Below are 12,975 nucleotides of genomic sequence, written 5' to 3'. Positions count from 1 at the left end.
TTCAAATGCATGTGGGGGGGGGAAAAAAAAAAAAAAAAAGGAAAAAAAAAAAAAAAAAAAAACCAGACCAAGGGAAGGGAAAGGACTAGTTTAAGACAAGGAGTCTGGTAAGACTGGCACTGGAGGAGGAAAGAGAAACTGGCTAGGAAGCTAGAAGAAGAATGACTGGGAGCCAGTGGGGGGAGGGGGGGGGGAGCACAGACTGCATGAGGAGCTGGAGGGAGACTGGGACTGACCAGTCAAGGAAACTATGTTTGGGTGTGGGGACAGGGAGGAAAACTGGAAAGTCAGTGGGGAGATTGGGACTTAGCAAGCCTCAAGGGGGAAGTAGGATTGGCTGGGCCAGGATACTGGTACTAGGATGCACAAGCAACCTTAATTCTGGCTTTTTCCTAGCTTTTGAGTGCTTGACTTTAAAAATCATTGTTAAGGTTGCAATTTTGTTTGTGTATGTAATTATTACGTAGCCTCACTATACAATGTGTCAACTGTGCTAAACAAAGTTTTAGCTAAGCTAAATCGGACATTAAAAATAGTTTAAAAACAAACTTTGTTTATACTTGATGTGACTGCACTTGCCAAACTAATGTTAATTAATCCTATTAAGAATTACAACCATGTATCAGACAAATTTCCAGGTTAGTGCACCTTATTATGTTAAGGATCAGGAACACCACCAACTTGAAGTCTAGTCAGTTTAAATGGAATAATAAATAAAGAGTTAGAGTAGTTTCAGAGATGACACTTCTGTACCTCTGTCATTTTTTGTGACTGTAAAAAAAAAAAAAAAAAAAAAAAAAACCAATCACATTTTACTATGTTAAAAACATTTCACCCCCTAATGCCATGTGAAAAACCCACATAAACAAGGGAAGCCAATTGACTATACAGGGAATAGAGTGAAACTATACAAAAAGTGTCAAATGCATGAAGAGGACAAACAGAAAAAGTACACTTCCTTCACTTAGAGAGTCATCTTAGCCATTACTTGCAAAAATAGATAATTTTTTCTGTGAAGTGAGGGTTTTGAGTCTATGGTTCCCTTTATGAATTTTAGGGGCATTTTTTGCCATTCTTTCCATGGAAAGCCATGCGTCAGCAATAGGACAAAATAGGAGTGGTTTTCTGCTGCTCCTTTATTTATCCCGTGACAGTACTGCAAAAGCAAGACATGCCTTATGGTCAGATGATTTGGTTACTTCTTAATTCACTTTTAGCAGGTCTTTGCTGCTGGGTGAGGTTTATGCAGAATGCAGCAGCATACTTGCTCATTGCACAGGGCTGCTTTCAGAGAGGAGAGTCTCTTCAGCTGCAAGAAGTGAATGCGGCCCTAGATTCTGTACGTTTGTTTTTATTTGGCTGTACCAGAAAATAAAAATAAATAAATAAATAAATAAATAAGAAGATGACACGCATACTTTTCAGCCCACAACTGTAAAAATGAAACCACAAATCTATAGAACATGACATTTTAATTTCAAAGGTACATCTATTCAGTGGTGAAAAAGGATTACAACACTTTTAGAATTATGGTACACTAAGACTAGGGCTCTGATTTTGCAAAGACACAAGCGTTTAACTTTGAAACCAACAGGACTTGTGCATGAGGCTATACACATGCATATGAGTAAGTCCATACAGAATCAGGGCCACAGTTACCAAGACTGTTACTATCCAGTTCTCTAAATAGCTACCCTAAGCTATTCTTTTGCTTTCTCTTGAGCAACAAGCATTTGCAATGAAAACAGTAACCAGTTCCCAACCAGAACCATACTATCAGATGCCCTGTAATGCCTAAACAAGCATCTTGAAATCACACTCTACATATTAATGCTCTCAATTGTAAATAAAAATATCAGAGAGACTCCTTTTATTCCTTGTTGGAATAAAGAAGAAGTATACAATGCTAAACAGTATGTGGTAACTGACCACTTAGACTGAAGATATTCACAATAACCTCTAGTAATCAGCTGAACAATTTTTGATGACACTACACACAGTATATTCAGTATACATGCATAAATCTAAACATTATGGGACGGATCACAAAGTGTGTAGTAAACACACGATTTTTTATTTGTTCAAGTTGACAGTAAACCAAAACCTTCAGTTTTCCATAGAAGTTGGAGAAAGAATCTTACTAAACTAAAACTATGGCAAGGTGGCTTAGTCACTGTCCTATTTTTCTGGATTCCAAAAAAACCCTCTGAATTTCCTTCTCTCTAAGGGCAGGTCTACACTACCCGCCTGAATCAGCGGGTAGAAATCGATCTCTCGGGGATCGAATTATCGTGTCTCGTCGGGACGCGACAATCGATCCCCAAATCGACGCTTCTACTCCACCAGCGGAGGTAGGAGTAAGCGCCGTCGACGGGGGAGCCGCGGAGGTCAATTTGCCGCCATCCTCACAGTGGGGTAAGTTGGCTCCGATACGTCGAATTCAGCTACGCTATTCGCGTAGCTGAATTTGCGTATCTTAAATCGACCCCCCCCCCCGTAGTGAGGACGTAGCCTTGTTACGTAGGCAAAGTACGTAACAAGGACCAGCTGTAGATTAAGCAATTGTCTCAATAAATAATCAATTACAAAGTACTTGCTTCTTATGAGATCCTGCTAGCAAATTATCATTACGTATCATTTACCACTTGCAAGAGTTGACATTTGAACCAGAACCATTTATTTTCACTCCTGTATTTAAGATAGTTTATAGAACATCCAATTATACCCATTGGAAAAGACTGGAATACAATTTCAATTGCCGAACTTTTTCCCACCCAAGAGGCTAATGACTTTAGCACCAATGAGAACCAAATCTATACTTGGTATTATAACCAGAAGAGAACTGCCCACCATGCAAAGTTCTATTAAAAGTGAAAAGGAGTTTTCCCTGACTAAGAAGTGCCAAGTGGGGCCTTAGTATATGAGGATATCACAGTTTAGATTCTAAGTCAAGTAATGTCTGCATTTGGAAGATTATGTATAACAAGCTACATGAAAACAAATTCCTTTCTGTAACTCAGTCATGGGATTATTGAGTCTTTCGGCATTCATCCTCTCCATCATTTCAGCTTATGATTTCTGCCAAACTTCTCTGTCTTGACAAAGGCAATATTCAGTTAAGGGTAAAGCATGTCATCCAACACTTAAAGCAAAGTTTGGCATATAAAGCAGGTCATTAACATAGCAGAGTCTTGAGAACATACAGATAATCACTTTAAAAGATGGACAAACCTGAAAAATTTTGCAGACCATCTCGCACCAGGCACTTTTTGTGTTTGCTTTCTGTTAAAACAATGGAGAAGGGAGTCTCTCTTCAAGAGGAAAAAAAAAGACAAAAACCTGGATTTCACACCGCTGAAATATTTGTAAGATGACAGTTTGATGGTCTGTATTTTGGGATGAAAGGACTTCAGACAGGCTCTGTCAGAGACAGAATTAAAAGACTTCAACTTCCAGCCCTGAACATTGCTAACAAGAATAATTGAATGAGCAAATATTGTTTGCAGATCTGAGCCTCACTGCAACAAAGCACCTGATTCTATGAGAATAGGACAAACTTAGCTAGAAGGGAGCTGGAGGCTAAATAAGAACCAATGGTTGCCTTCTTGCTTATGTCCAAAAATGAAACAAGTTTTGCATTATATGTTTAATTTGGACTACAGATGTAGAAAGCCTTTTGTATGTCGTTGTGGCTTTTCTGGGGCAGGATTTTTCTATAACAATCTAGGTCCAATCAGGGAATTCTGCATGTGAAGGACCTGCCAGACAATCCACACACACCCACACACACCGGTGCCTGTATGATAAGCCAATGTTCTGACTAGTCCATCTAAGTCAGTTATTACCTCAAATGCACATTCGTTTCTGACACCATGAGAGACTTAAAATTTAAATACAAAACAAATGGTTTTCTACTGAGTTTTAGAAGAGTTCTCAAACTGAGAATTTGAGATCAGATATGGTCATAGGTTTGTATCAGATCTGAATGCATCAGTAGCAACTAGATGGGATCCTAATGCACCCATGGAAATTATCCAGATCTTGTTATTGTCAAACAGCATTACACTGATGTCACAGTTACCAGGCAAGCTACATTTTAGATCTTTCAGAGTTCCTTTTGAGTGACTTTCTGCACTGTCTCAAAAGGATGGAACCCTGCAGTCCAACCACTCTGGGACTAGATCTCTGGGTGGCAGCCCCATTTCCTAACCAGGTTAACACCATTGGGGCTTTCATGTTTGGAACCTGTAAGCCCTTTTCCTCTGGGGACCTGTGACCAGCAAGCTGACTACAATAACCCCAAAACAGCTTCTTCAAAACAAACCATTTATTATTCATTCACCCAAACGTACATAATATGCAGAGCAAAAATCCCTATATGCATATATTCCCTTACCTAAACCTTAATCTTTCCTTTCAATCTTTGGAAAGTTCCATTGAGCCCAGTTACCTCCATCTCTGGGCTGGGAAAAAACAGCCTGCTTGCTGAAGTTTGCGTGTCTGTGTGCCTCCTTGCATCCAGGGCCGGCTCCAGGCACCAGCTTGCCAAGCAGGTGCTTGGGGCGGCCACTCCGGAGAGGGGCGGCACGTCCAGCTATTCGGCGGACGATCCCTCACTCCCGATCGGAGCAAAGGACCTCCCGCCGAATGCTGCCGCAGATCGCGATTGCGGCTTTTTTTTTTTTTTTGCGCGTGCCACTTGGGATGGCAAAAACCCTGGAGCCGGCCCTGCTTGCATCCCTGTCATGATTAGCCTACTGCACCAGTGGGGAAGGAGCCCAGTCTCCCTAATTCTAATCAACTAAAGCCACAATAGTCTCAAGCTCAGGAACAAAAGCAGATATTTCTTTGTGAAAGCCCATTTTTCAGAAACAAATACAGATGCTTTTACCTGATCCCAACAGCACATCATGAGAACTGTATTAAATGCTATTGGCTGCTTGGAAGAGCGTTCTTTCTGGGCAATAACCTGCCAACTGACTTGGGTATCAGTAGTGGGGCTGCAGTTATCCAGCAGCAATGAACTCCTTGTGCATCAGGACAGAATGTGGTCCATGACTGGTGGAAACGGTCAGTGTCTTTCTTAGAGATAGCATATTGCCAGCCTTTTTTTAAGGAGGTTATGTGGCCTTTGATGAAGAAACCATCACTTTGTTTGAACAATATCAAATCTTCTATTTCTGATTATAGAGTATATAGAAAGTTGTGGCAAGACAACTCCAAGTACTGACATGCCTTGACTCTTGTCACCCTGCAGATGTCACAAAGACTGCACTACAGACACTGGTAGACTGTTAGCTACCAGTACAACAGATTCCTCTGCACAGTAACCTGGCCTGAAACCTGACAGAGATGGCACCTGCTGTTCTGATAGATAACTTCCCCCGTCCAGAGACAAGGAAAGTACACGCATACTCATTCTGCTGGATATATTTTTGGCATGTAATGCCATTGTTCACAAAATAGTCCAGTTCCACCTGCCAGAGACTACGGGTGAACTGAAATGTTCTGAAATAGGTCAGGTTCCCTCCCCCCTCCACCCCAAATAAACCTGAAGAGTCATTACGGGTAAGGCTACTATTTAATCACGGGTATTTTTCAGTAAAAGTCATGGACGGGTTACGGGAAAGAAAGAAACAAAACAAAAATCACAGCCTGTGACCTGTTCATGACTTATACCATAAATACCCCGACTGAGTCATAGCGGGGGGGGGGGGGGGGGAACACTGTCAGGGGGAGACCTGGGGGTCCTGCTGCTGGGAGGAAGGCCCAGGGGGTCAGTGGCTACTCTGGCCACCGCTGAGGGAGGGAGCCTCAGGAGGCCAATAGCTGCTCCATCTGCTACTCCTCCAGCTACCCCAGGACCGCTGCCGGGAGCTGCTGAGCTGCAGCTGCTCTGGCTGCCCCTGGGACTGCTGCTCAGGCGGTCCCCAGGACCAGTTGCATAGGCTGCCTGAGCAGCTGGCTCCAGGGTCAGCTGCTTGGGTGGTCTTCAGGTCAGCCACAGTGGCTGCTGCAGAAGCCATAGAGATCGAAGGAAGTCATGGAATCCGTGACCTCTGTGACAAACACAGAGCCTTAATTATGGGCATCATCCTCCATCTCTAGACTGCTCACAGGCAGAGTCCCAGAAGGCTCAATCATCTTCCTTCATATTATCCAGAAAATAAATAAATAAATAAAGTATATATATATATATATATATATATAAAGCTCTTGTGAGAGCTAGCAATTCAAAAGGGACTAACATGCCAACATTAGGTTGAAGATAACCAGTTCTACACCTCACATAAAACAAATAATGGAGCGCTTACGGTGGACTTCAACCACCTAAATCAAGACGTGTCTACACTAGTGAAAAATTGGGACTAGCGAATATAGATGTCCTTTCCTAATGTAGGCAAACCCTACTTGGGGATACATCTAAAATCTACCTGGAAACTCAAACTGGTGCAGAGTACAGCAGCTCACTTAGTAAGTGGTATCTCTCATTAGGAGACCACTATTGCATTCTAGGATTTGCATCAGCTGCCTCCTGGTTTCCCAGTGTCATTTAAAGGTAATGGTTTTAACCTAAAAAAGCCCTAAATATCTCAGAACCTACCTAAGGTTGCCTTTGTGCCCATGTAATCTTGTCACAGCTACAATCACCAGAACTGAGAGGATGCTGACAGCAAGGCACAATCTGTGAGGGGCCACGGACTTTGGAGTTCAATGTACCCTTTGGGTTGAAACAGCTCAAATCCATTGGCCATGAGGGTATGCTGCAACACACTTCTATTTTCCACAGCTTTGGGGCAGGAAAGGGTGCATCTTATAAGTCTATCGTCATATCATAGGTGATATGATTGACCTATAAGATGTTTGAGTATTCTCGTGCCACTGTAGCAAAGCATTTTCAACACAGTCCTCCTTTCCTTTCTTGTTCACATTTTTAAAGTATATTAGCATGATCTTATAAAAAGGAACAGAGGGTCCTGTGGCACCTTTAAGACTAACAGAAGTATTGGAGCCACAGGACCCTCTGTTGCTTTTTACAGATTCAGACTAACACGGCTACCCCTCTGATACTAGCATGATCCTGTAACTCAGAGGAGGTTCTCCCACCCACCCCTCCACAATGCAATAGATTTGTGGTGGTAACATCCACACTGCTGTACCAATCTACTGGTCAGAGTTTTCAGTCCATTTATAATGGTATTTCAGTTTTTCACAGAGAGACAAGTCTATGTTTCAGTGGAATAACAATGGGAAATTTCACATTGCTTAGACAAATCTTACCCTTCATCCATAGCTTACATCAAACACAACTTTGTTTTACAGAAAAACAGAGTGACTTTATCCATAAAAGTCATTTGTCAAATTTCATAGCTATCCCTCCTCTCTAAATTATGCTGACCACCTTGTGACACTCCCACAAATGAAGCAGAACTTAACATCCTTTTTAGGAAAAGGGCTGTGAAAACTATTCAAAGTCAGCAATATCTTTAGAAATTTGCGAAAGTGAGTTAGTAAAGTAAACAGGAGCTCTAGAATATCAATTTGTTTATATAAATGATTTCCCCCTTGGGTCCTATAAGCCTTGAAAATCCCTCACTCCTCTTCCACCAAGAGCTATATATCACCAGTCTTCTGACCAAGGAGAGTTAGATAAAATTCCCTCCAAACACAGTAACATTTCTCCTGAATTAGGCAAAGGAATAGCTTCTCTCTACACCACTTACAGCTTGGGGACAAAAAATGAGTTGGAATCTCAACTAGGTAGAAACAACTTGCAATTTCCTCTCCCCCTCCCCATTTCACTAGGTTATTCCAATACACTACCAAGTATACATTTAAAGTGGACTGCATTGTATCAGAGATGATCAAAAACTATATACTAGGAAACATACAAGAATTCAGTCAACCAAAGTAACTTACCATCTTTGTTCAGCCATTGCTTTCTTTGTCTATAGAGGAGGAGTTTGTTGTGGACATATGGCAAAAGAAGCTTGACACACCAACTCTCCACGCCAAGCTTGTTTTCTACAAGGACTATAGGGCTCCGGTTATACCTGGCTTCAGGACAGGGTATTAACCCAATTTCATCTCTTAAAAATAAACACAAGTAAAATATAATTAGACTACTTATTTGCTTTTACCAGTTATTACTCTAAAGTTAACAGTCTGCCCACTTCTCCCATTCCACTTGGCCCATATTTTTCCCCCTTTTCTGATTTCTATGTCTTTTACCTCTGCCCGCTTTCTTGGTTCTTGAACTTCAGATGTGAGAAAACATAACCTGGAAGCTTCCCAGACATCCCACTTAAATATGCCTTCCTAACTAAATGCCTCATGCAGTAAAATTAACTTAACAAATAAGCTTCTTAAAATCTCTCTCAGACTCTATGAAGAGGGCAATGGGGTAAATTTTTTACCAGCTACATTAAGTAAGAGGCAGTGGTTGCCAATGTGAGGACCTCAGACATCTACAACAGAGCCCGTAGCTATCCCCTAATCTTTTAGGGGGAAGTGCTAGGCAGCTCAGATCTTTGAAGTGATCTAGCTAGGCAACTTGATTCAGGATCAAGCTTTGCATCCTGGAGTGTGTAGTCTCCACAGGCTCCATCTCTGTTCCAGTATATGAAAATTAGATGTGGCCCTTGAGCAAACTTTTCCCAACCTTGCATCGAGGGATATATATTCTTGGCTTCAGCTGGAGACCAAGTTATATACTGTATTTATTCATTCGGACAAGATACACTTCATAAACCTTGCAAGCCTGTCATGCAAGTTTACCAGCCTATACTCAAAAAAATCCCAAAACCCCTACATTCTCCCCTTATCATGGTAAAGGGGGTAAGAATTAAAAAAAAAAAAAAAAAAAAAACCGACACTCCTATTTATTCACTCAGCCTCCCAGCCACTCCACAAAACACATTCATCAAACAGAATTGCAAGACTACTTTATATACTGTATTTAACAACAAACAGGTAGGGCTTGTTCACGGATGAATAAGCGAGTATGAGACATACCAAGTTTAGAAGGCAGACCAGCAAATAAATGTGTAAAATATATGGATGGCAGTATAAAGAACTGAATAAAATTACAGTTCAATTTAAAATCAGTTTATCCAATAACTATACAAGCTACATTAATTCTTCTAACTTGTGGAAGTCTGAAATTGTGTTTTGGAAGGCAAGTAGACTAAACTGCCATCAATTTAAGCAGCTGAGTGTTATTGTAGATTATAGCAAGTTTTAAATATTGGAAGGGATATCCAGAGTTTGGGAATGTCTACACTACATCCCTAAGTCGACCTGTATTAGGTCCACTTACAGCCACTGCAGTAATTATTGCAGTGGCTGATGTCTATACTATCCTCCTTCTGTCAGCGATGTGCATCCTCAGCAGGAGCGCTTCCACAACTGAACAGGGGCAGCGAGAGCACAGCTTACTGTTGGGAGCCCAACTGCCCCGCCAGGCTCTCTGCTCCTCGCTCCCAGCTGGGAGCAGAGGCCAGCCGCCCAGGCTTCTTGGCTCTCTGATTGGGCAGCCTCCAGGCAGGCAAGCGGTGAAACTAGGGTCTCTTTTCATTGATCCATTGTATTTGTTTAATTGTGGGAATAGGAGACTTTTTCTTCTGTTTTAGAGTTTAAAAGAATAAGTGAATGTCTCAGTAACTCCCATCTATCTCAACGTGATGAGTTGAATGCTCTTCAGAACTACAAGGCAAGTTGGACATTACTAAAATCACAGTGTTTTTAACAGCTATTAAATCATTTGCAAAGAAATTTTTAATCATAGATCCTCCATTTCTAAAAAACACTTCCTTCCCTTGAAACGCTACAGTTACGCATAGACACTTACTACAACAGTGGGAGGGACTGTCCTGTCAATATAGTTAATCTACCTCCCCAAGAGGTGGTAGCTAGGTTCATGGAATTCTTCCATAATTTAGCCCTGTCTACACCAGGGATTAGGCTGGCTTAACCATGTTGCTCAGGGGGCATGGATTTTTCACACCCAAAAAGACATAGCTGGGTCAACTTAACTTTTTGTAGACCTGAGCTCAGCGTGAAGCACCGGAAACAGCTATAAGCAAGGTTACATAAGAACATAAGAATGGCCATACTGGGTCAGACCAAAGGTCATCCAGCCCAGTCTCCTGTCTACCGACAGTGGCCAATGCCAGGTGTCCCAGAGGGAGTGAACCTAACAGGTAAGTGATCTCTCTCCTGCTATCCATCTCCACCCTCTGACAAACAGAGGCTAGGGACACCATTCCTTACCCTTCCTAGCTAATAGCCATTAATGGACTTAAATTCATGGAGGTTATCTAGTTCTCTTTTAAATCCTGTTATAGTCCCAGCCTTCACAACCTCCTAGGTGGAGGCGCACAAGCGGCTCCGCGCGGCTCTCGTCCGCAGGCACCGGCCAATGGGAGTGCAGAGCCTGTGCTCAGGGAGCACGTGGAGCCCCGTGCCCCCCCTCCGCTCCCCAGGAGTCAGACCTACTGCTGGCCGCTTCTGGGGCACAGCATAGAGTCAGAACAGGTAGGAACTAGCCTGCCTTAGCCGGGCAGCACCGCCGACGGGACTTTTAATGGCCCTTTCGGCAGCACTGACCAGAGCCGCTGTGACCCAGTGCCTTACATTCCGTGACCCAGCAGTTTGAAAACCACTGCCCTACATCACCAAGATTGCTGGACAGGGCACCTCTTTGTAAAAACTAAGGCCCTAGTCTTACAAACACTTAAGTGTATGCATAATTTTGCTGATGTGAGCAACCCCATTTGGCTTCAATGGAACTACTTGTGAGTAATGTCATACACAAGTTTAAGTGTTCGTATGTCTGGAGCCAAAGAAATTTTGCAATACATTTTACAAGTTATACAGATGCTCAAGAATAGAACATAACATGCGGAGACAGTTATATTTCAGTAAAAAAAAAAAAAAAAAAAAAAAAAAAGGCTGACTCAGCAAGACAAGTCAACATGAGTCTTAGGTTGGATTTTTAATTACCTAAGAAATAAAAAATAAGTTTGCCTTAAAACAACAAAACAAAAAACAAAAAAAAAACACTTTTTCCTCCTAATTAATTAAAAACCCAATATGAGAGACAACAACTCAGTTTTACATTCAGCTTAGAACTTTACTTTTTATTGTCTCTTAGTGAATTTAGTGCCCAAGAAGCCTACCTGAATTCTCGAGAGGGTGGGTGTTGACCTACCCAGAATGAAGGGCCCATCTACTCAACTGTGTAAGGATCAAAGGCTCAAAAGAAGAGTACCAGATAGGGTCATGAAGCAGAGAACCCTGGACAGTGCCACTGCTCTGTGAAGGAGCTGGTGGACACTGTTCAGAGGAACTCTGCCCAAATGTGTGAAAAGGGTAGGAAAAGAAAGAAGACCCCACAATCACTGATCACCCACCCTGTTGAGCATCACCCATCCATTAGTCCAGGGAGTTATCTTGGCCAGTGCCAAGGTTGAACTGAGGTCTTATAACTTGGTGGGGCCACGGATGGAGTACCCAGAGATGCGAAGAAAAAGGAAACCAGAATCTCAGCAGAAGGTTCTGGAGGAGTCAGAGGATGGGCTGCACCCTAGCAGACTGGAGGTAAGCATGTGCTAGGGTCTCCTTCTCATGGCAGAAGGGGTACGCTTTGAGGGGCATCTGTGAACCATGTCAGCCGGTGCCTATGTTCACCTTAAGAAGCCCAGCTTGACAGTCTTGGGCACAGAAGTCCCTTGTTTTTCTATAGAACAGTTATAACAGCAGCAGCTTTCCCACACTGTCCCACCAATAAGTATCTACCCTGACCCGCAGGGATCACACTTAAGCATGCTATGTTAGGTCAGTATCAAGGCGCACAAACTTTTACTTCTAACCTACTTTTCTCCATGAAGGCAGACGGCAAAAGCACATCTTAACGAAAAAGTGTTCGAGTCTGCTACCACTGAAATCAAAAGGAGTTTTGACAGCGTAGAATGTGAAAAGAAGCAAAAGCCCTTCTTTAGGCTGCACACAAACATTGACTGTTTACTGTGTATTATGCCTCACAACCCTAAAGGGAAAGTGTATGGCTAAATCTAGTTTTAAAAAGGTTTATTTCTGACAGCACCCATATGCTATGGTTTAAAGCCTGGCTACCTGCCAAGGCAGCTAGCCACATTTACGTAATCCTAAGGATTTCTGTCACCTAGAGGAGAGTTATTGTAGCTGTGCTGGTCCCAGGACACTGGAGAGACAAGGAGCGTGAGGTAGTATCTTTTACTGGACCAATTTCTGTTGGCGAAAGAGACTGGCTTTTGAGCTACACAGAGCTTCAGCCCCAATCCTACTATAAACGCTACGTAAGGGGATCCCTGAGCCAGGTAGAGTCTATTACAGGATTAGGGCCTCAAGGAGGCACAGTCATTTCAAAATTTAGATTTCTTTAACATTATCTAACATTAAAAGGAATGTTTCCATGCATTTACTCTCTCTCTCTCTCATATCTATCTATCTATCTCCATTCAGTGAAAGACTTTCCCCCCCCCCTTAATACACAAATAAATTCTCCCATATTGCGTTTACAAATAATGTGCAGTACTGGGGTGAAACAGTCCAACAGACTTTGTCAATCCAACAGATTAAAAAACAACAGTGGAAAGATCTATTTTTATATGGTGCCTATCATCATGGTATGTAAGAGCCACACACAATCCCAGAACAAAGAGATAATTCTCTACTATCCAAGGTGAGCAAATAAATAAATAAAAATCAAAAAGCATAAATAGTGATACAAAAATTAAATATTTATAATTTGTCCTGTTTCAGTAATCAGAGATGTTTTTAATAACTGAGGTTAGGAAAGTCATCAGAATAATAACCGGACAGTGTCCCTTTAACCTTACCGACCTCACGTATGTCGAAACTGATGCCATAAGCCAAGTTTACATGACTGCGAAAGAAGTTACCCTAATTAAGGCCGGCGCCTCGGGGAGTCAA

The 12,975-nt window shown here is 42.2% G+C and overlaps 1 protein-coding gene across 1 annotated transcript in view; it reads right to left on the bottom strand.

Moving 5' to 3' along the window:
- The window catches only part of PTAR1 (protein prenyltransferase alpha subunit repeat containing 1), a 50,735-nt gene that overhangs the window by 37,167 nt on the left and 593 nt on the right, over positions 1 to 12,975 (bottom strand). Inside the window, exon 2 of the mRNA XM_026652389.2 lies at positions 7,921 to 8,090. Within this exon, the coding sequence (XP_026508174.1) occupies positions 7,921 to 8,090 (170 nt within the window). The remainder of the gene's footprint in view (positions 1 to 7,920; positions 8,091 to 12,975) is intronic.

Source organism: Terrapene carolina, unplaced genomic scaffold (assembly GCF_002925995.2).
Source record: "Terrapene carolina triunguis isolate 2854851 unplaced genomic scaffold, T_m_triunguis-2.0 Scaffold113, whole genome shotgun sequence".
Taxonomy (NCBI): domain Eukaryota; kingdom Metazoa; phylum Chordata; order Testudines; family Emydidae; genus Terrapene; species Terrapene triunguis.
Note: the sequence above shows the minus strand (reverse complement) of the source record. Positions and strands in the feature narration are given on the sequence as shown.